The 24,579-nt window shown below is 36.0% G+C and overlaps 1 protein-coding gene across 1 annotated transcript in view; it reads right to left on the bottom strand.

The window, feature by feature from the left end:
• The window catches only part of Idh3b (isocitrate dehydrogenase [NAD] subunit beta, mitochondrial), a 302,997-nt gene that overhangs the window by 132,890 nt on the left and 145,528 nt on the right, over positions 1-24,579 (bottom strand). The window contains exon 6 of the mRNA XM_089093086.1: positions 15,565-15,729. Within this exon, the coding sequence (XP_088949212.1) occupies positions 15,565-15,729 (165 nt within the window). The remainder of the gene's footprint in view (positions 1-15,564; positions 15,730-24,579) is intronic.

Genomic DNA, 24,579 nt, shown 5'->3' with positions numbered 1-24,579 from the left:
TTAATGGGATAACTATTTTTTAACGGGTTAGTGCACATTTGAAGCTTGGTGTTAGTATGCTACAATCTAAAACAAAAATTGAGGGTGGTGAATGCAAAATTAGGGTTGTATTTCCACCGAGGGCTCTGTCTTTTGCATCAGTGAAACATTGGGTTTGGCTTCCTTACAGGCCAGCCAGTAATCCCGATTCAATTTGATATTTTTTCCAATACCAAACATTAGTCAGGTTCTGGGGGAGGGTAAATGGAAACAACGGGGGGAATGCCTTTATTGTCCAACATGCCTTTCTAGATTCCGGTCAGAAATTAAGTTAAATAATCATATGAAGCATTGCAAGCGTCACGGATGTCAATCTGTGCAAACGGTTAGCGGTGACAGGGCCATCTTGCGATTTAAGAACCTTCAAAACTCACTCCAACAGAGTGACAAGGTGGCCTTAGACTGCGAAGCCGCTCTAATAGATGTGTATGATCCATTGAATTCAAATCTTGTTAAAAATATGAGGTCATTGCAGTCTCTTATGCTCACGCACAAAGAGACTCGTGCAATTCCATGCATTCGGTAGAGGTAGTTGAGAGATTGGGTGATGAGGATTGTATGCTCTCAGCCGTGACAGCACTGATTAAAACATCAAATTAATCGATATCATGGCCACGAAATACATCCTATCCAATGACTCTATCACCAGAGGACGAGTTGGCCATTAAAACTGAAAAATTATGTTGGGTTTGCAAGGGGGAATTTGTTGAGGGTAATGGGAGAGCGTAAGAGGAGAAAGGGGGCAAAGGTATGTTCCGCGACTATGATAATTTGGGCATCCCGATTGTATCGGGATTGAGTAATTTTCGGGGAGTGGCCCATCAATCATGTAATTTAAACGTTTGTCAACAATTGTGTCTACCTGTTTATATACACAATTCCAGCTATGACATGAAATTTATTTTACCGCCATTGGCACGATTGCAACGAGGTGGAGTTGTAGATGGTGCATGGGTAGATGGTTCTTTTTCTTATAATATCATACCCAAATCGTCTGAAAAACTACTGCTCTTAGAATTCAAATGGCAAATAATAGATAGCGATAAATTGTGCATTAATAAGATCCGTTTTTTAGACTCCTTTACCTTCTTCCCCAAATCCCTAAGACAACCCATTGAAGTACAGAAAAGTGACGATTTTAATAGTTTTCCCTTCCTTAAGCAACACCTCCTTAAATAGAAGCACTTTTCAGACGATGAAATGTATGATTTATTAACGTGTAAGGGCATATATCCGTATGATTACTACAACTCCACCGCGAGACTTTTTGAGGAACAATTGCCGTCCATCGGCGCATTCTACGATTCACTTAACGATCGTCAATGCACCACTGTCGACTATGAATTTGCCAAGAAGATTTGTATACGACATGAATGTATACAGAAACTGTGTGGAAAATAGTATAGTTCCAAGGGCGAAGGTCATGGCGATTCGCTCTTTAAAATTTAAAAACCACACAGTTTTAGTTGATAAAATAGCCATGTGTCCCGTCAATACATCACTTGCCAGGTACAATCTACATTAATCCCACCCGTTTTTACACCCTCCCTTAGCCCAAACCCTCTTGGCAAATTCACAGTCGACAGTGGTGCATTGACGCTCGTAAAGTGAATCGTAGAATGAGGTGATGGATGGCAATTGTTCCTCAGAAAACCTTGCGGTGGATTTGTAGTAGTCATACAGATATATGCCCATACACGTTAATAAATCATACATTTCACCTTCTGAAAAGTGCTGCTGTTTAAGGAGGTGTTAATTAAGAAGGGGGAAACTATTAAAATCGTCACTTTTCTTTACTTCAATGAGTTGTCTTAGGGATTTGGAGAAGAAACTAAAGGAGTCTAAAAAACGGATCTTATTAATAAACAATTTATCGTTATCTATTATTTGCCATATGAATTCTAAGAGCAGCAGCTTTTCAGACGATTTGGGTATGATATTATAAGAAAAAAACCATCTACCCATGCACCATCTACAACTCCACCTCGTTGCAATCGTGCCAATGCCAGTAAAATGAATTTCATGTCATAGCTGGAATTGTGTATATAAACAGGTAGAAACAATTGTTGACTAACGTTTAAATTACACGATTGATGGGCCACTCCACGAAAATTGCTCAATCCCGATACAATATGGTTGCCCAAATGATAGTGCTCGCCGACCACCCCTTTACCCCCTTTCCCCTTACCCCCTTTCCCCTTTCCCTCTTTCCCATTTCCCTAAAAAAATTCTCCCTTACAAACCCAACAAATTTTTTCAGTTTTAATGGCCAACTCGTGCTCTAGTGATAGAGTCATTAGATAGGATGCATTTCGCAGCCATGATATCGATTTATTTGCTGTTTTAATGAGTACTATCACGGTTAAGAAGCATACAATCCTCACCACCCAATCTCTCAACTACCTCTACCAATTGGATGGAATTACACGAGTCTCTCTGGGCGTGAGCATAAGAGACTGCAATGACCTCATATTTTTTAACAAGATTTGAATTCAATAGATCCTACACATTTACGAGAGTTGATCTACAGTTTCCGCACACCGTGTCACTCAGTAATAGTAAGTTCTGAAAGCTCTTGATTCGAAAGATTGCACATTTGTCACCTATTGTAACCACAGTTTAATATCCATGACGCTTTCACGGCTTCTTTTGATAGTGTAGTTTTATTTTTGACTGGAATCTAGAAAGACAAGGACAATAATGGCATTCCCCTCGTTGTTTCCATTTACCCTCCCCCACAACCCGACTAATGTTTGGTATTGGAAAAAAATGTCCGATTGAATCGGGATCACTGGCTGGCTTGTAAAGAAGCCAAACCCAATGTTCCACTGATTCAATGGTCGTAGCCCTCACTAGAAATATAACCCCCTTTTTGCGCTCACCCCCCTCAAATTCGGTTTCATATTGTAGCACAGTAATACCAATTTTTAAATGTGCATTAGCCCGCTCAAAAATAGTTATCCCATTAAATATTACTGGATATTGATCATTTAAACAATTAAACTCTACTTTAGGGAAATTTGGACTCCCATTAACTACATAATTGTCCAACAGTGTCTTAGTAGCTTCCTCTTGCAGAGGCTTGTGAGCTGCCACAAGAAATGCATATTTGAAGCATTGAAGCCCAGTATTTAAACGAAATCGTTGTACACCTTTACACCCCTTTAAATCTTCATTATATTTTGCCCCCACCACCCCCCTCCCCCCTCGTAAAATAAAATTCTTTTTAAATTTACCCACAATAATATCTAAACTCCCAATAAATAAAACCACCGACCCACTACCCAACTCAGTATAATTATCCAATTTTGTTACTATATTGTCAACCCATTCCATAAAAACACCCTCAAAATTATTCAGGTCCGGATGAAGTGGTAGCATTTCAGTATGTAAATAACGCTCATACACCTTATCCGCCTTTTCATTTAAATAAATTATTTTTTGTGCGATGGCAGCCTTAATCCCAGCTCTCCCATCCTCCTCCCGAATCACTCTTTCAAGAAGGGCTCGAATCTTGCCACATAGGAGTGTACTATGTCTACCGGATCCGTTATGACGCTAGCTGATGTTGGTGAATTAATTGGATCCTCAAACTCAGCCCTATAAACAAATACATTGTGCAAGGCAGAGTCAACTAAATTAAAGTCGGGCATGACAGGGGGCGTTACGGGGATGTCATTTCCTCCATCAATTTGTTCAATGATGGGGATGTTGCGTGGTGTGGAATCCCCCAACTCGCTCAATAGAGGGTCGAGTTTATAAGGACTGAGACGATCAGCCCATTCGAGGGTAGATGGTTGAGCCCTACCCCCTGTAGATGTACTTGGTAAATTAATATAACTATCCTCTATATTCGGAGGAATCATACAACAAGTTTCATCACCAAAGATTTGCATGTTGAGTGTGGCAGTTGACAGTTGGCTAGTGTATGATGGGTCTGGGTGCTTGTGTCATCTTTTTGTGTGTATTGGCTGCGGGAATTGAACAGTTGACATTTGGCTGGTGCATGATGGGTCCGGATGGTTGCTGCATATTACTGTGGATGCTGGACATGACTGCTGGATAGTTGGCTATTGGGCGGCTTACGTTTAATGTTGATTGTATTAATGGATTAAACCTAGGACCATGTTGTATAACCGTCGGTCTGTTTGAACTGACCACTGGAGTCGCTTCACCCCTTATTATCTTCTTAATGGGTAAGGGGAGCTCTGGAAAATCCTAAAAAAAAAGTTTGTTTTTCATGAAAAAAATCTTGAAAGAGAATCATCAGTCCTCATCAATAGTATGCACAAGAATAAGTTTTTTAAAATTTAAACTAAAATTATCATTTTATTTTTCTAATATGATTTAGATGTAAAAAAAAGTTGAAAAAAAAGTTAAAAAAAAAAACTCAGAATTTTTTTTTAAAAAAACTCAGAAAAAAAATGGTCACTACAAACATTATTTTTCTAATAGTAAAAGTTGCGACAAACATATCTATATCATTCCCATTTTGAAGTTGGAAAATATTAAATATGAATTTCTGGTGTTTTAAGTGTTTTTCATGACATTCTAAGAGATGTAAAAAAAAAGTTAAAAAAAAAAAAAATTGGTGGGAGGGCGGGGGGGGGGGGGTTCGAGGGGGAGGGGGGTTGGAGGGAGGGGGATGATTGTGGCACTTTGCGCCGGTGGGGAACGAATGTGGGGAACTTTGGCCGGAATATAAAATAGGTATGATTTAACTCATGTGCTAAGCTCGCAAGCCATTTAAATGCAGTGTTTACATAATTTTTTTCATGTTTTGATATTGCTCTTTACCGACCTCTGGAGATCCAGGTTCAAAAAATATTTAACAATCTGTTAACTATAATAGGGTCTGTATAAATTGTAGTAAAATTAATTTCTTTACTCACTATGAATATAAAAGAACAACTTACTTCTTGCGTGTAGCTTTCATCAATATTCCTTTTATTCGAATGCATCATTATATTTCAAATGCCAATTCTGAACTGAGAAGATAACAAATTGTCGGAGTTTTTATATCCGTGTTCAAGGTTAAACATAAGTCAACCACGCCTAACAAATTAAATTCCAGAAAGAATTTCACAATTTCATGCAAAGGAAACGTATGATAGCTCATACAGCAGAATCTCGTGAGTTAAAGAGTCCAAAACCTTACGGACATCTAGAATATAGCAGCAGGAATCAAACCAGAGTCAAGCGCGGTGTGGAGAAAATTTAAAAGAGTTACACACAAGAGTCAAGCACGTGTGTAACTCTTTTAAATTTTCTCCACACCGCGCTTGACTCTGGTTTGATTCCTGCTGCTATATTATAGATGTCCGTAAGGTTTTTGACTCTTTAACTCACGAGATTCTGCTGTATGAGCTATCATACAATGGTGTAAGAGGACAGGCTCATGCTTGGTTTGATTCCTATTTGTCAGGTAGAACCATCTCCGTAGATTTCCTTTCCCGCCTGAAGTTGAAGTTGAGTTTGGTGTTCCTCAAGGCTCAGTTCTTGGACCGTTTCTGTTTTTGATTTATGTTAATGACCTTTTAGTTGAGGTTAAGAATCAAAAACCTACAGTTTGCAGTCGTCTATGTCATCCTGAATCTTTCAATGCTAAAAAAAAAATCCATCGTTTTCGCAGGATGTGGACACTCGTTGCTTTCGCTGATGACAATACCATTGGTACTGTAGTAGGAACTGAGTCAGAGATGCTTCCCAAATTAGTTGACCTTTCCGAGAAAGTCGTTCTTTGGTTTGATGCAAATTGCCTTGCCCTAAATGTTGCTAAGTAAATTTTTTTAATTTTATACGTATTTCTCTGGCGTGCCCTGAGTTAACTAATATCCAGCTTTCAAGGGGCTCTCTCAGTAGACCTAAGGAACGATATGTCCGATTTCTCGGTATTCTTCTCGATGAAAACCTTTCATTGAAGCATCATATTGGACTAATTAATATGAAGATCTCAAGGAGCCTTGGAATTTTAAGGAAGCTAAAACATATTTTTCCTGGATCAGTTTTAAAAATTCTGTTCCATTGCATAGTTCAGTCCTACATCTCTTATTGTCCTACAATATGGATGTCAATTTTCTTTTCTTTTTTGAAACCACTTTCTAAGTTATATGATAAGGCAAGAAGGCTTATACAGGAAAAAAATTGTTCTACAACTAACCCAACTAGCCCATTACTTTTTTTGCAGTCTCTCTACATTCTCTCGTGCACGTCTTTAACTTTTCATCAAATTCATGGTGATGTTCCCACAGCCCTTCAAACTACTCCTTCTTTCGTCACTGATAGGTCTTCGCACCATCTTCGCAATTCAAGGAATATTAATATATTATTTACTCCATCGGTGAGGTCTGACTTAAATCCATTAACTGCTTGTCATATCGTTCGGAATAGCCTACCTGAGTCAGCCCAAGAATGTTACTCGTTTGGTAGTTTCAAAAGAATTTTAAGAAATTTTTTATTGTCTTGACTTTTCATGTTGAATTATTTTATTTTTATTTTTTTTTATTTTATTATTATTATTTAGGGGGAAGGTTGACCCTAGTCTGGGTTAGAAACGTTTGTTGTGAGGGGTACTGAGTTTGTCTAATTTTTTTGTGGCTTGGTTTCAAATATATATTTTGGAATTTTGGTTTATTTTATTGGATTTTCCTACATCTTTTTTTTGGAGGGGGGGGGGGGGTTCTTAAAATCACTTTTTGTTTGTTTTTTTTTTTTTTTTTTTTCCCTCTCTCTCTTCTTTGTTTTGTTTTGCTTTTATGATGCCCATAAACTATCTATAGTAAATGTTATTACATGGATAGCTGCCATTCCAGCTTTTGTGCCGTTAAAGTTTTTTTTTTCTCCTTTTCATGTAGCAGTGATTGGACTTGTTTAATTTATTTACTTATATTTTATGTGTTTAACATTTTCCTTCTATTGATTTAGTGCTTAATTGAAATGTATGTATTCCCCCTCTTTTACACGCCTAAGAGCCTTTGGGGGATTAGAAGAATGTATTCATTGTGTGATTAATTAATTACGAATAAATATTATCTTACCTTAATGAAAACAAAATTTCAAAATTACAAAATGATTATAACCGTTGGATTATTTATTTGAAATTTTGCGCCCCCTAAAATGTCTGCGCCGGGGGCAAGTGCACACTCTGTCCTCCCGTAACACCACCTCTGTGTGGGAATGTTTTTGGGATAACCCGAGGCATCCACTCATAACACTGAACTTCTGGAAAGCTTAGCAAGCTTATAAGGTAGAAAAAGCTTGTAAAGGCGCTCGAAAGACACGTATGGAAAGATGTTTAGAATAAAGAGTTCTTAATTTGACCCTCCTTCTGTTTTTCCATCTTACTTGGTTTATTCTTATTCTGCATAAATATTCTATGACATTACTTGTATTCTAATATAAGATCCTACATTCAATGATTGTTCTTTTTTTATTTCGTAGTTTACGGGTGTTTTCTCTTCTCCTTCTAATGAAGCAGCAAACTTGTTTAATATACAGGTTGAAGTCTGTTTTCCTCAATACTCCAAATAAACAAAGCTTAAAAAAAAAAATTAACATATCACGTCTTGTAATTTCTGATTCTCGTTTTCTTAGAATTTGTCAAAGGATTGAGTCCGGGGTTCTCAACACAACCCTATATCTAGGAGTGCCATCTTTTTGCTCTGTTTTTGCAAGATGAAGTCACAATTAACCATTCCATATACACCAAGGTAAAAATGTAACATGAAAATTCAAGTGGTACTAAAATCGACGTGGGGGTGGGAAGACGATTCGCTTTCCCCAAGATAGGCACACAAGACAACCTTCCTAACACAAAAAATAGCAAAATTATGGCCAGACAATATAATTTTTGTGTTTCTGGGTTCTAACCCTGCAAAGAAATTACTTATTAAATTAGTACCCTATTAGCATTTTATAGTGTGCCCAAGATCTGTTTTGCCACTGTTATTTATTCTATACCCTTTCAAGAAAGATACCCGACCCGTTTTCTTAAGCTCCGGTCACTTTTGACTCTTAGAGAAGGCACTAAATTTTCATCTTTTACGTTTTTCTTTACAAGCTAATTCTTACCCTTTTCACTTAAAAAGAAAATATAAAAAGTGAAAAGAGAAGCCGAAGCAAACCGTATGTAACCAACGGGTCGCTAATTAGAAACCTCCAGCTCTAGAGACAAAGAGAAAAGAGATCTCTCGATTAAGCTATTCTTGGAACAGATCAGAGAAACCAAAAACGTTACACAAATACATGGAATCCTGGAGTTATCTCTATCCCTTTATGGTTTTTCAAAATGGGAACATTACGGAAATAGCCCTAAAGCAAGGGGATCTTATTGTTCTTGAAACTGTCACTCAATAAACATTCAAGTATACGGTATTTTGTTTGCATTGCGCCAATTCGAAATTGTTACTCTTAAAATTACAACTTGGAGAATAGACTGAAAATAGACGGATTCATTTGTTATTTCTTAGTAGGTATTCAAAAGTTATTAACAGGATACGGCTGAGCAGCAATGACGCTAATTCAGGGAAAGTGTGTGGGAGAGGGGGGCAATGATTTTTTTCAAACTTTAAAAAATACAGATACAAAAAGGGTGTTTTTCAAAATCAATGGGCGGCAATTTTTTTCGTTTTTATCATTGAAGATAGAAAAAATTCAAAATATGGGGGTAAGCACCTCCCTCAATTAATACCCCTGTAGAGGAGGAGCGTTTTCTACTGTGTCAGTATTACATGGCATCACATATGTTTGTGGTAAAAATAAAAGGCAGTGGTAGTCTGCAAACCCCTACTTTTTCTATACTTTAAAGAAGAGCTCAGAATGAATAGAGGCTAAACAACCTCTTTGCCCTGGATTTAGATTCAAAATTATAAAGGTACATTAGACTGCAAAAGAGCCCTTGAACAGCTCTCTACATGCTCCAGTGCCCCCACCCCTAGTTCCTTAAAAAAAAGGTTGAAATATGCTTATCTTTAAGAATTTTAAAATAGAGCGCTGGAAACTTCCTATTAAGTGCAGTTACAATTCGTGAATCAGAGTTCTTTTACATTTTGAAATTTATTTAAAAACGCGTTTTTAATTTCCGTCCACGGACTGCCACCTAGGCAGTCCTAGACTGCCACCACGTGGTTTTCAGCACTTGGCGATACTCTCTTATCAACAAGGCTCGACGATCTTTGCAAGTAGTCGGAAGTCTATACCTGTAATTCATTATATTGTCACAATGGAAGAGCCATCTAAATATCATCTGTAAGGAATTCCCATCCATTCTCATTGTCCCTTCCTTTAATGAACGCCCCGCCTTTTCCCTCCTGAACGCCTCGCTCTTTACGCTAAAGTTTTTTATTGTTTTAAAAAATAGAGTTCTGAGACAGAGTCAAACTGTAGCGTATAGAGCGAGGCATTGAGGAGGGGACAGACCCTTTTATATACGGAATAATTTCTGTTCGTTTTAAGTTTTAATGTCGCTTCTTACTTTCAGTAAAAAAAAAATTGTTTTTTTATTTAATTTCTGAACGTTTTGAATTAATGCAGCTGTGATTTTGGCTCACCGAACATGAATAACTAAAACGAAATTTGCAACGAAATTAATTTTACTTTTTTATGATTATTCGTACGATACGACAGATACGACGGATACAATACGATTGAATTTTGTTCGAATCACAAACCCCTGAATCGCAAAGGCCGTTTAATTAGAATAGATAGCTCTTTTGAAAGTACTAAAAAAAACTTTGGTGTAAAGAGCGAGGTATTGACTAGGGGGCGAACCCCCCTAATATACGTAATAATTTCTGTAATAATTTAAGTTTTAATGTTGCTCCTTACTTTCAGTTGAAAAAGCTAGTTTTTTATTAAATTTATGATCGTTTTTTAAATACTGCTGGGAAATCTGGCGCCCCCATCATAGAAATGTCCCTTCCCCCATGAAAATATCCTCCATGAAGATTCTCCCACATAACCCCCTCCTCTGCCCCCCCACCAGAATAAAATCCCTCCTGAAAACGCCTGTATACTTTCCAAAGCCAATATTATACGTAAACAATGGGCAAAGTCATAACTTGCAGCTCTTCCCCCAGGAAATGTAGGGGATGAAGTCATCCTCAAAGACACATTTATTAAATTTTTGATTATGCGGAACAAAATGGCTATCTCAAAGTTTTGATCGGGTGACTTCGGGAAAAAAATGAGCGTGGAAGGGGGCCTAGTTGCCCTCCAATTTTTTGGTCACTTAAAAAGGGCACTAGAACTTTTAATTTCCGTTCGAACGAGTCCTCTCACGATATTCTGGGACCACTGGATTAATACGATCACCCCTGAAAAAAAACAAAAAAAAGAACAATTAAACACGCATCCGTGATCTTTCTTCTGGCAAAAAATACAAAACTCCAAATTTTTGCAGATAGGAGTCTGAACCTCTACAGTAGGGTTTTCTGACACACTTAATCTGATGGTGTGACTTTCATTAAGATTCTATCACCTTTAAGGGATGTTTCCCCCTTTTGTCAAAAATAAGGCAAATTTTCTCAGGCTCGTAACTTTGTTATGGGTCAGACTAAACTTGATGAAACTTATATATTTGAAATCAGCATGAAAATTCAATTCTTTTGATGTATCTATTGGTATCAAAATTCCGTTTTTTAGAGTCTTGGTTACTATTGACCCGGGTGGCTCTTCACTTACAATTCGTTACCACAAACTGTTGGATAGGACAGGGTATTGATGCTCTGCTTGCCAATACGGATAAGTACATTTTTTTTTGTACATTTTTTAACTTTTGTCACATTCTACTTTATGCCATCCCTTAAAGTTGAGTTGTAATTATATTACCAATTCTTCCTCATCGCTTGCAGTTTTACATTCTCTTTTATACACCAATATGAAACTATTCGTCCATTATCTTATTCTTATACATAAAGCTATGCAATTAAATGTTTTTATCAACATTCTCTAACTTTTGATACATTCTGTTTATGCTATCATTTAAAATTCCGTTGTAAGTATATTACAGAGTTCCTTGCACCTGTAAATTCTTTTCAAGCATAAATATGAAACTAATCTTTGATTTTGACCCGATCTAGTATATATTGCTACTACTAACAACTCACCGCAGCACCAAGTCGCATGAGGCCAACAGTTACGCACACTCCTCCTCCATCCCACTCTATTCAAAGCCTCCTTCTTTACATCCTCCCAGGAAGTTCACAATTCCCTTAAATCTTCCTTTATGATATCACCCGCCCCAACCGCGGACGACCTGCTTTCCGTTTAGCCCTAGACGGTTGGCCGAAAAGGAAGATCTTCGGCAATCTGCAATCCTTCATCCGCAGAACGTGCCCTAGCCATCTCAACTTTTCTCTCACTTTATCCCTTGAAAGCAGGATTGAACCACACTTTTCGTACAGCCTACTGCTTGAAATACGGAACTATCCGTAGGCAGTTTCTCTGGGAAACATTTAGTAAATATACAGCTATGCAATTAACCTTTTTTCTCATTATCCTTTAACTTTTTGTTTTCTTCTACTTTATACCTTCCCTTAAAATTCAGGTAAAATTATATCACATATTCAATTTTTCCCTTGCACTATTACTAGCATAGCTGGTATATTATTAGGGTCTAATTAATAAGTGAGATTGTCAATTTCCTCCAAAGGATATAAATTACAGTTTTATGGCTATTACACATGAAATGTTGTTTGAAAATGTCTGATCTAAATGACCTTACGACTAAAAGTTAAGGGAATAAAAATAAAATGGTTGTAATAAATGTAAATTGATAGAAAATAGATAATGATATTGAAGGAAAATAGAAGATAAATTATTTATCCTTGCCTTATCTCAGCAAATAGGATCGTTCGCAGAAATAACCCAATCCCCGCTTACCTTAAAAACAAAAACAAAATGTTTTCCGTTTAAGCTTCATTTCATCATAGAGAGTAATCATAAACTCAAGAAAGCATAAAATAAACTTGAGATAACTAGGGGACATAAAATAAACTAGGGGGCTGCGTGCCCCACCATACATTAAATTAATCTGCTATTTCTTTTAACTTTTAACGTCGGCCTTTACTTTCATTTGGAGAATCAGGGATATCCTGAATATAACATGGGCTACCGCCCCTTCAACGATCCACCGTTTACATCGAATTTTAATATCTGCATACTAGAAAGCTCCTTTACCGATTGGGTCTTCCCTTAGGAATACAAGAAAGCTCCTTATTAAGCATGCTGAGAGAAATATACGTGCAGCATATGCTAGTATTGTTATTCATTCGCACGTTAGTCAAAACGTAAGCTACTGGCCAAGTTGTACAATTGTATCGCCCTTTGGCATATACTGTATCTAACGCCTTTTTGGGACGTTTTGACGGATGTTGATAAGCAATCTCTGGGCAAATCTTACTTTAAGTTTGCGAAGTACCTTCTACAAATCCCTAGATGACTTAGAAACGGTTGTGTGGTTCGATGTTTCGGTGTTATGGAGCCCCTCCTTGCAGGGGAATCTCAGTTCGAATGTTTGTCAAACCGGCCATCTTCACACCCCTGGAAAATGACTCTATTTTGATGTTTATGTTATGTGTTCATAGTTCGTTTTTTTTTTTTTTTTCATAATACTCCATTGCGTTTTGCTGTTTAATTATATGATGGGAAATAAATATTCATTCATTCATTCATTCATTCACTAATGCTTCGAAAATAAAAACTGTCCGATAAAAGGCGCGCCTCTAAAAAAAATGTTGGAAGGAAGGGGAAAGGGTCACAAACTCAGGAATGATGTTTCATGATTTATATGATTCAAAAATTTTTTCAAGGAAGGGTTTCGGATAAAGTGTTCCTGAGGGGTGTCCCTCATGAGGGACATCCCTCACGGAAGGGCTTATGAGGGGTGTCCTCTCCCATCCTTCTTCCTTGATACAGATAAACATTAGAATGTTTGGACCTCGACTGGCTGGAATGTTTGACCTCAGGCTGGATTGATGGATATCAATCTTAGAGGAGTCACAGACTCCTCTAAGATCATCAGCAAAGTAGCGATGTCCGCCCTAGGAACCAAAAAGGGTGATAAAAAGCCTTGGATAACAAATGAAATTATTTTATTATGTACTGAGAAACGAAAACACAATAACAGGTCAGACAGAGAGAGCAGGGACAGATATAAGTAGTTGAAGCGTGTTGTAGAAAAAGCCACCCGTAGAGCCCATCGCACCTACATTAAAGACAAATGTGAACAGTGCGAGGCTGATTTTAAGAGAGGTGATTCATACTTCATGTATAAAAGAGTTCGTGAGCTAACAAGCAAGAAAAACCTCAGTTCTTGTACACTGGTAGATAAAAATGGCTCTCAGATACAAAGCACAGAAGGTATCCGATCGAGATGGATGGAGCATTTCAAAAAAAAGCTTAATCCTGATATCTTTCCAAACTCTGCTGTCCTGGACCTCTTGCCCGTTACTGTCTCAGATCCCAGCCCACCTCCTCTCCGTTCTGAGGTCGAAGATGCCATCCAAGCGCTGAAGACTAACAAGGCCCCTGGCCCGGACGGGATACAGGCAGAACTGCTGAAAGTCCGGTGTGAACCACTTATAGATCTTTTCCACAAGATTGTATACGATGCCTGGCAAAATAGTCATTTCCCAACTTCTTGGTGCGAAGCCACAATTGTTCCACTACACAAGAAGGGGTCAAAGGCAATATGTGATAATTACCGTCCTATTAGCCTAACAAGTCAAACTGCCAAGATCTTCACCCGAATTATACTCCAACGGATCAGAGCCGTGTCATCCTTAGTCATCCAAGAATACCAAGCCCGTTTTCGCCCTGGGAGATCGACCGTTGATCAAATTTTCACTGTTCGCCAAATTTTAGAGAAATATCTGGAATTCGGTCGCGGCCTGTATCAGCTCTTCATCGACTTTAGGCAAGCATTTGACCTTATTTGGAGAAATGGCCTATGGCATACCCTTCTCCATTACGGAATCCCACGAAACCTAGTAGATCTTATCAAGGATATGTACTCAAAATTTGGGAGTCGTGTGATGACTAGTGAAGGTCTCACTGACAGTTTCCAGACTTCCGCAGGTGTCCTTCAAGGATGCCTTTTGTCTCCAGAGCTGTTCAACCTTTTCCTCACAGCAGTCTTATCCCTGGTGGAGACAACTTGTGGCGCACATATAGGGGGTGTTCAGATAGATAAGCTAGCCTACGCCGACGATATCAACGAAATGGCTGAAACACCCGAGGATCTACAAGCCGTTCTTAACGACGTCTTCGAAGCCACTAGTTCTTTTGGAATGATCATAAATGTATCAAAAACAAAGGCTATGTGCTGCTCACGAAAGCCAAAGGATACAGTTAAGCCAGACCTGAAAATTAATGGAGAGAGTATCCAGTGGGTTGACGAGTTCCCTTACCTCGGTAGTCTGATCACCAGCGACAACAGTCCATCAAAAGATGTCTCGCCCTCGCGAGTTCCAGTTTCAAGGCCCTTATGCCCATATGGCGAAGCAAGGATTTGTCTCTGCGGCTTAAGACACGACTTTTTGATACCCTGATCATCCCCATCGCAATCTACTCATGTGAAACATGGACACTGAAGGTAAATGACAACCGTCGACTTGCAGCATTTGAAACTAAGTGCCTCCGCCGCATCGGCGGGATCACTTACCTTGATAGAATCTCAAATGTCGAACTTCTCGAGCACCTTAAAGTACAACAAACAATTCTCATGAAGATCCAGCTCCATCAACTTCGATGGCTCGGTCACGTACAACGGATGAGTCGGTCCCGTCTCCCAAAAATCACCTTCGAAGGCCAAATTCACGGGTCTCGTCCTCGTGGTCGTCACCCAAAAAGGTGGAAGGAAAACTTTGCACCTCACCGCCTCTCGGACCTTCTTCGCCTAGCAAAAGACCGTGAAGCATACAGAAGGCACATCCACGCCGTTACGAAGAAAGAGGCCCCAAGACGACCTTCAAGGACGGATGGGACTTAAGCAGATTATAAGGGTAATTTAGGTTATGAATATTGGTCAGCATTTACATTTGTTTTGTTTTTTATAGTACGTGACCTATATTTTATTTTTATTTTTTCTTTATATTATCCAATTTCTTAGGTCAGTAAAGTGCTTTAATTAGAATTAAATTTACTAGCCTTAACCATGTAAATAGACAAAACAACATTTAAAAAAAGGGGGAAATGTGAAAACTTTAAATAAAATTTGGTTACATCTGGAAAGGGAAGATTTTTCGAAAGTTCCGTATACTACTTGCCTGGAGCCAAAAAGGGTCAATTTCACATGTCCTTGAGCCAGGGCCTAAAGTGCGAGACCCGAAGTGGGGTTTTATAGTTTATATCAGGTCAGGATTACCTGAAGTTTTTCCACCAACCAGTTACGTATAAGGGGGCGCATTTAGAGAGTTCTGTCAGAACTTCGCTGGACGCTTGCTTTTGAGGATTTTTCTAAGTGGAAAATGGGTCTTCCAGAGGGTATTGTCCACCCTTACCCTTTGGTTATACCTGTTTACATACCTCTTCGCAGCATCTCAGAAATAAGCCATCGCTGAGTTTCATAATATTGGCCTTGTGAACTGCTGTGACCTTGGATCTTCCGTGTTTCGTTGCATAATCAAAAGCGAACTTCGCAATTCTTTTTGATTTGGTTTCGGTAATAATTTTCAAACATTCCACAACACCCTAGAAACCAAAAGTATATTCTTAGCAAAGGTAGCAAAAATTAAAAAAAAATTAGAAGGTGATTTAATTTCGCAACCAATAGAGAAGTAGCTAGGGAATTCTTTTCATTAGCTGACGCTACATTTTAATTTCTTTGCACTTATTAAAAAGTAACTGTCAGCTGTATGTTGACACTTTGTAAAAGAGTGGATATTGAAAAAAAATTATAAAAAAGGGGAACCCTCTGATGGAAAATATTCATAGAATAGCTGAGGGCTGTGATTAATAAGGGCAGAGTAAAATATCAAAATATATATCGCCTATACCAAAGAATACTCCATTAAAGAAAAAAAAGGAAAAAGACAATAGGATATCAAACAGAGAAATCTATATATATATATATATATTAAATAAAAAAAAAACTTTTTTAACTGAAAGTAAGGAGCGAGATTAAAACTTAAAACGAACAAAAATTATTCCGTATATGAAAGGGGCTGTCCCCTCCTCAATACCTCGCTCTTTAAGCTAAAGTTTTTTATTGTTTTAAAAAACAAAGTTGTGAGACAGAGTCAAACGAGTCAAACTTTAGCGTAAAGAGTGAGGCGTTGAGGAAGGGGAAAGCCCCTTTCATATACGGAATAATTTCTGTTCGTTTTAAGTTTTAATGTCGCTCCTTACTTTCAGTTGAAAAAACTGTTTCTTTTATTTAATTTCTGATCTTTTTTTAAATAATGCTGGGAAATCCGGCGCACCCTTCCTAGCAATGTACCGTCCCCCCAGGACACATCGTCCATGGAAGGATCCTCCCCCGTAATCCCCTCCTCTGATACCCCCCCATCATAAAAAATCCCTCCTGAAACGTCTTTATATTTCCCATTAACCAATACTATATATAAACAATGGGAAAAGTTCATAACTTCAAGCCCTTCCGCCGGGAACTGTTGGGGATTAAGTCATCCTCAAAGACATATTTACTAGATTTTCGACTATGCTGAACAAAATGGCTATCTCAAAATTTTGATCGGGTGACTTTGGTAAAAAATGAGCGTGGGAGTGGGCCAAGTTGCCGTCCAATTTTTTTGGTCATTTAAAAAGGGCACTAGAACTTTAAATTTACGTTCAAATGAGCCCTCTTACGATATTCTAGGACTGCTGGATCGATACGGTCACCCCTTGGAAAAAAAAATAAACACGCATCCGTGATCTTTCTTCTGACAAAAAATACAAAATTCCACATTTTTGTAGATAGGAGCTTGAAACTTCCGCAGTAGGGTCTTCTGATACACTCAATCAGATGGTGTGATTTTCATTAAAGTTCTATGACTTTTTGGGGGTGTTTCCGGGTTTCCCCCTTTTTTCGAAAATAAGGCAAATTTTCTCAGGCGCGTAACTTTTGATAGGTAAAACTAAACTTATTGAAACTTATATATTCGAAATCAGCATAAAAATCTGATTCTATTGATGTATCTATGGGTATCAAAATTCCGTTTTTTAGAGTTTCGGTTACTATTGAGCCAGGTCGCTTCTTACTTACAGTTCGTTACCACGAACTGTTTGTTATATTATATATATATATATATATATATATATATATATATATATATATATATATATATATATATATATATATATATATATATATATATATATATATATATATATATATATATATATAATATATATATATATATATATATATATATATATATATATATATATATATATATATATATATATATATATATATATATATATATATATATATATATATATATATATATATATATATATATATATATATATATATATATATATATATATATATATATATATATATATATATTAGAATATAATTCCGTTTACAATTAGAAGAAGAAGAAGACGATTCTGCCAACCCTATTAAGAATTAAACATAAATTTAAGCAAGATTAAGGAACTCAAGACTTTCTATGAACTCAGTGATTGAACTTCTTAAGCGGATGGACCGGTCACATTCAATGATCCGGAAGTTATTACATTTTTTATGTACAAATATAGTTTGTGTCAATTATAATACTTTAGTATTACTGCTGATGATGGAGACCGACTGTGTCTTCTAAATATTCGGAACTTTTGTATTTATTTTTTCACTGTCTAATAAAGGACTTATCCATATCGAAATTCTTATCCGTTTCGTCAAGGAAAGGCAGTGTGGTATATGAAAAAAAAAATTCATAGCAGGTCTGAGCAATCTGACATCATTGCGGCTTGCAAGAAGAAAGCTCCTTCAAAGTTGATACACCTTTTCCTTTGTTCTTTCTTGCTTTTTCGCAAAACTGTCCAATTATGACCGGGACAAGTTTTGATTTGATTAGTGATAAGATTCTGGGTAAAAAGAACCGTATATATGCATGGACGAAAGAATTTGCTTTCGATGGGGGGAGGGAAAGTTTTAAAAGTGCACAAGTATTCAATAAATTAAAAGTTAATCTTGAAAATCCAAAGTTAATCTTTCAAAATTAATTAATTGGTTCTGTTTATTTGTTTTCGCTGTTCAGTTAAAACAGTTGGCAATTCATCTTGTTTGCACATTCTTGTTTACACAACCATAGGCTATGTATAAAAAATTTTTAAATTTAATTCAACATATAATAACCTATGAGGGGCACATTGAGGGGCAATATTGAATTACAGTATAATGGTAAAAGCCAGCAAACCATGGGGAGCATAGTTGCCGAAACCTATGAGGGGCACACTGAGGGGCAATATTGAATTACGGTATAATGGTAAAAGCCAGCAAACCATGGGGAGCATAGTTGCCGAAATTAAATATACAATTTTCCAACTAAAAATTCTCTGGTGACAAGTGCTTCCAATTTGATACCTCAGAATTGATAACTGATTTTTGAATTCAATTGAATATTAATTCGGTAATCAGAGAAATTCTTCTGGCACCAGGGATAATGAAAATTAAATGGTTGCTTGAGTTGGATTAGTGGAAATTTACACAACCATAGGCTATGTATCTTTAAAAAAAAGATTAACAATCGGAAAGTCAATTTTCAATTAAAAATACAGCTATGCAGTTTTTGGTAGAAGCGGGCGCCAAATTTAAAAACGAAAACGTGGATAAAAAATCAGCAAAAAAAAGAAAAAAAACATGAGGTCCCAAACAGCTTAATATAATGTAGCCTTTCTTTGAAGATGTAGTTGTCTCTGGAAAGTTGTCTTTGGGATTGCTAATGTTTGGGTCTTAACTGACGAAAAGTGTTTTCAAATTTAACTAATTGGTTCTGTTTATTTGTTTTCGCTGTTTAGTTAAAACAGTTCGCAATTCAGTTCGCAGTTTAAAACGGATGAAAATGTGGTACTGGCCAAACAAACTTCACAATATTGAAATAACAACTAAAAATAATGAAAAATCCCAATTTTCAATTATGAATAGACCAAGATGGGTCCAAGAAGCAAACAAATGTTTTTATTTTGATGTCCTTGGTACTTTAATTATGTAATTTTGACCCTGTTGTAGTTCAACATACATTCTGAGAATCTTCAGGACTTTCATTTTATTTATTCTTGCTTTTTATTTTTTATTCTTTCTTGGAATATCCAAATGTTTCTGCTATAGGCCTATTCTTTTTTGGTGAAAAATAACAATAGTAACTGTAATTATTGAATAAATTTAAAATAAAAATTATATAAAACAATAACATATAAAATAGTAGTAATTATTTTTACTCGTACGCATTTCCATCCGTGAAATAAAAAACAATTTATACAAATGTCGAAAAAGCTGTAAAAAAAAGTCAATTATTGAATAGAACTTCAAAAGAGGGAATATTCCATCATCAAATAAGCAAATTTTCAAGAATCATCAAAAGGATCTTATTTGATTAAAAAGAGATTTTGCAAGATAAACTCAATAAGTAAAAGTTTCGATCAAGCGCGAAACGCCTACTAATATAAGCCAAAAATATTCCTAGAGTCTTTAAAAATATGTGGAGGTGGCAACAGCAAAAACAACCAATCACATGACAGTTTCTTAAACTTCAAAAGATGTACATACGCGATTAACGCTGTGAGGATCTGTCGATTCTACGTTACTTCATTAGTTTATTTTATGCGAACGTATATATTTAAAAATTTAGTTGTTATTTAGTTATTAGATTTGTTTATCTTGAACTCTTTACCAATGAATAACACTTTTGGGTTCTGAGGAGTATTCAGAGACTGATTAAAAGACTAAACCTTGTCTTTCGCAATTTTACACTATCTCTGTTCTTTATTACTGTCTTCTTGACTCTCTGCTGATGTGAATGAAGCAGCCCAGTGCGTAGCCTCTTTCGTCTATAGATTGTTATTAGGAAACCATTTCTGGTTCTGATTCTTGGTGAAGGAGGTTTTTAAAGCTTTTTTTAGTTTCCTCGAAACTTTTCAAGGAGAGCTTTTTAGAAAATTAATTAGGTATAGAAGGAAACTAGCCATCAAACCCATTATCTAAGATTTTGACAAAATTTGAGATGTTTATTCCTTTCGTGAATAAAAGCACCCTTTCAACTTTTTTTGATCTTTTTTAGTTTTAGTTTTGCGTTAATTGAAATTTATTTTTCTTACTATAAACTTGTCAAAAACACTAAATTTAGAATTAATAGTAAGTAAGTAATGGGATTAACCACGCTTCTTGACAACTAAGGTTCCTGCGTCTGCCCTGTAGTACGTTGTTACAGCAGGATTCGATCTCTGGGGCTCATATTACCAAGCTAAGGTCAAACCCACTGCACCCCTACGGGACTATAATTCATAGTTAAACTTAATTAAAATTAAGTTTTATTAAGTAAAATTAATTTAATTAATTAATTTAATTAATTAAGTAAAACTAAGCTAAAACTTAATTAAAATTAAGAATTCAAACATTCTTACTACACAAAAATTGGTTACTTATCTTCCAAGTAACCCCCTCCCCCAATTTGACTCTGGGTTCATGCCTGGTACTTGTAAACAGTTATGAATGATGATTCAATTAATGCTAATCATCAAATGTTTGTACATGGAACATTCGAGAAAACAATTCAGTTGCACACATTGCGTTATCAGACTATAGATGCTGGTTTGGTGTTAGCATAGGAGAAATCAAAGAAGAAAAGAAGAAAGGACGTCGAAACTAGCTAAACATTTAGGAGGAAAACGAAGAGTTTGTACTAGAAATACTACAATATATTTACTCTAAATTAGTTTATTTGAGACAGTTAAACCACAGAGAAACCGAGTGGTTACTTGTAAACTATTTTCTGTCCCAAAAACTTTTCTTTCCTTTTATTGGCTTGATATTTCATACAAATGAACCAATCTGGTTTTGCCTTCTTTTTTCTAGCTCGAAATTCAATATAGCAACATCAGGTAAATACAACACCGGGTAAAAAAGGCGGGGTTATTTAACTTCCTTTTATGACATACGCTTAAGAAATAATGGCTTAGGAAAATGCGTCACTAAAATAAACCAATAGAATTAAAGCACAGCATTTAACACAGAAGTACAAGATAGTAATCTCTTTCTCTTTTGTGCAACTACAAAGGCAGGCCATTTTTGGCTTGTATCATTAACGGTTGCACGGAACACTAAAGAAAAGATTCAGGTGAAAAGCCAAATAATTTCTGTAAAGTGGATTTTTGAAATCAGAATATTTAGTCCCTAAAGATCATTTTATGACGATTATAAAGATTATTTGATAAAGATTTATTTTATTTTATTGTCAATAACCCCAGATGGGTGAAATGACATTATCTTTAAATAAAGAAAAGCCGAAAAAGAAACTTTTGAATGAGGTCAAATACCCATTAGGTATTTGAATGGGGGAGAACTTTTGCAAAAGTGAAACCGGATAATTTTACAGATTTGACGTATTTCATAGATTAGCAGCTCGAAACTATCTAACACAAGTTGGATAGTCAAGTTGACAAGTCCGAGGGAACTAGGTTATGCCTCATGTTTTTTTACTGTCATATTTTGTTTATACTACAAGGTAGTGCCTGTTTTATATATAATAAAAAACATCATGTAATTCATCATACTATTTATGTAGGCAATAATATAGTAATGTAATAATGCAAAATTTGTTTACATATAACCCAAAAATAACAAAGGCAATAATTGAAAAACATAAAATTTCATGAAAGTCTTTAAATATTGTGATTGCAAGGCAGGTGGCGAGGTCCAAAGCTCTCTTTCATGTTGCGCAAGTCGAATAACATTTTTTTTTTTTAAACGAGACTTTTTTTTCGCAAAAATAAAATTTTTACCAGTTTCATATCTCACAGTTAATACAGGAATTCTGTATTGTTTTTTTTTACATAGAAGGCTCTTAATCTATTCGTGGGTTCTCAGACAATCTGAATTTGAGAATGCATTTTTAATTAAAATAATGCCCTTTATGGCCGCACTAACCTCTAACATGAGCCTTATGGCTATACAAGCCAGAAGGCTAAGTTTAACTCTAAATAAGTAAGAAAATCTTGTCACATGATACCTTGAATCCTAGATCCCCCTGTGCCCCAGAGACACCTAAAGGATCCAGAACGAACCATCAGTAATGCCTTATAAGTGTTGCTTCTCAGACACCTAATGAGACTGGGGTATATAATGTGGAGCCAAAACAAAAGGTCTAAAAGGAAAATTTGGCAAGAATACTGTCTTGACTATCATGAAATCTTAGATGGCACTAGAGCTCTCCCTAACCAGAAATTTACGTATGTTTTTGTTTTCTTTTTATATTGAACTTTTCTAGTCAGAACTAAAAATATTCTAGGGATCCCTAAAGATCCCCCCCCCCTGTTAAACCAAATGCTAGAGTTTAAATTTTTATGGAAAAGCTTTATCGTGCTGTATGTTAGAGTATGTAAGGGTATGTAAGGGAAAAAGGTTCAGAAATACGGGCTAAAGGAAAGCCAACGCATGAAGCTAATTTTATTTATAATGCGACAGCCGTTTCCATTAAAAGTACAATCCCTTATATTAAGCTTCTCTATATTAAAATTCCTTGGATATGGTTTATTCCTTAAACTTGGATTCCTACATCTCCTTGAGTTAATTTGGAACATTTCATTAAACGTTATTAAGTATTCTGAAGGTAGTGCTGTATTGAAAATGTCAGATAAACTCGGCAATGAAAAGTTTCGACAGTTCATCGATAACAAACAAAACTCTAAGAGATGTGAGTTAGAAAATAATAAAAACAATAAAGAATTAAAATTAATATTTTTTTTCAATTTTACTTTAATTTCACTTTAATTCCTTTTTATTCTATTGATGACAGAAAAAACATCACTTTTATTGTTGAAGTTTAACATTTGCAATCAAATGTTATTTGCAAAAGTAAACTAGCGTAACAAAAGGGTTAAGGCCCGTTTAAATCAAAGTGCGTCATCAAATTCAGTGTCTGAGTACATATGAACAGAGTTTTTTGTGCCACATTTTGCGCCGCGAGGTAACGAATGAGGTAAAATTGGTAATTTGACTAGTCATAAGCACTTTGTGAGCAATTTATAGTTGGGTTCGATCAAAGACATTGAGCTACAAAACATGAATTTTAAAGAAGAATGGACTATTGAACTATGGGTTTGGGGTTACCATGTCGTGTTATGGGCAGATATTTTGCCTAAAGCTTCTAAGCCAGGTTTGTCTCAAGCATCAAAGTAAAATACCTCATTCTTTCAGTATTTCTACATGTGATACAAGAAAATATAGCCATGTTTCAGAACATCTCTGATCATGTTGGAAACCACTGGGAACAGACCTGAGGAATCCGTCCCCCGAGCTAAATCTAAGAACAAGATATTTTTTTTTTTATTTAACAAGATTTTACCCTCATAAGAACCCCGACTATAGTTAAAGTTCTTAATAAGGACTGAAAATTTCATTTTATCGGTGATTAATATTAATTTATAAGTAATTAAATAAGTTGTAATATTAACAATGAAACGTTTGATTAACAATAAGTTGGGCAATCAAAAATGATTATGATGAAAATGAGGACTATTAGGACAAAAACGTGACTGAAAAATGGAGCTGATCAATTGATCCCTCATATTCAATCTAAAAATAAATTAAATTTCCATTTAACAAACTTTTACACACGAATTACCCAAACTATTGGAGCTCAAGCACCCACTATTTGGCCTAATCATTTATGGCAGCAGTCGGTCACACTGACAAATTAGATTGAAATTCTATATAAGGCCCTGTAAGTACAATTTTATCAGTGAAAATAAAAAGTTATTACTTCAGTGAATTTACCAGTTTTTCATGCGAAAACATTTACCACTGAAAGGACATCACCCAAATTGATTGATTTGAGAGTCATCGATAATTGCACTTCTTCCTTGGTTTCCCAGTCATCCAAGGATTCACAAGAATTACCTACATGACTAGATTACCAAAGATGTTATTTTGAACGCTTAGGCAGGGCAAAAAAACTGCCTTAGTAAGAAATCGCAATCACGAACTACAGAATGGCCAAATTCACATTTTTCGAGCAAGAGCTTATAGCAGAACTTATACGGGGCTTATACGGGGACCAAAATAATTCAAAATAAAAATTAAACCAGAGAGTTTGTAGTTTTGACACAAAATAGTTACGGCATATTATTCATTTACAGATTTCAGCTGTATCCAAACAACCATTTTTTTAGTTTCTCTTGTAAAATGAAAGAAAGAAATCTTTCTGAAAATAATATATTCCTAATCAGCCATATCCGACGAAAATACTATTCGCAGTAAATCGTTAAAAAAGTACGATAGAACACCAAGAAAAGAAACATTTATTTAAAACCCTGATCAGGGGAGGGGAATGTGCTTTTTGTATATTTTGTGATCATCTATGGTTGAATAAATAAACT

Source organism: Artemia sp. Qi Xiang Cuo, chromosome 8, assembly GCF_049724085.1.
Source record: "Artemia sp. Qi Xiang Cuo chromosome 8, ASM4972408v1, whole genome shotgun sequence".
In the NCBI taxonomy this organism is placed as follows: domain Eukaryota; kingdom Metazoa; phylum Arthropoda; class Branchiopoda; order Anostraca; family Artemiidae; genus Artemia; species Artemia sp. Qi Xiang Cuo.
Note: the sequence above shows the minus strand (reverse complement) of the source record. Positions and strands in the feature narration are given on the sequence as shown.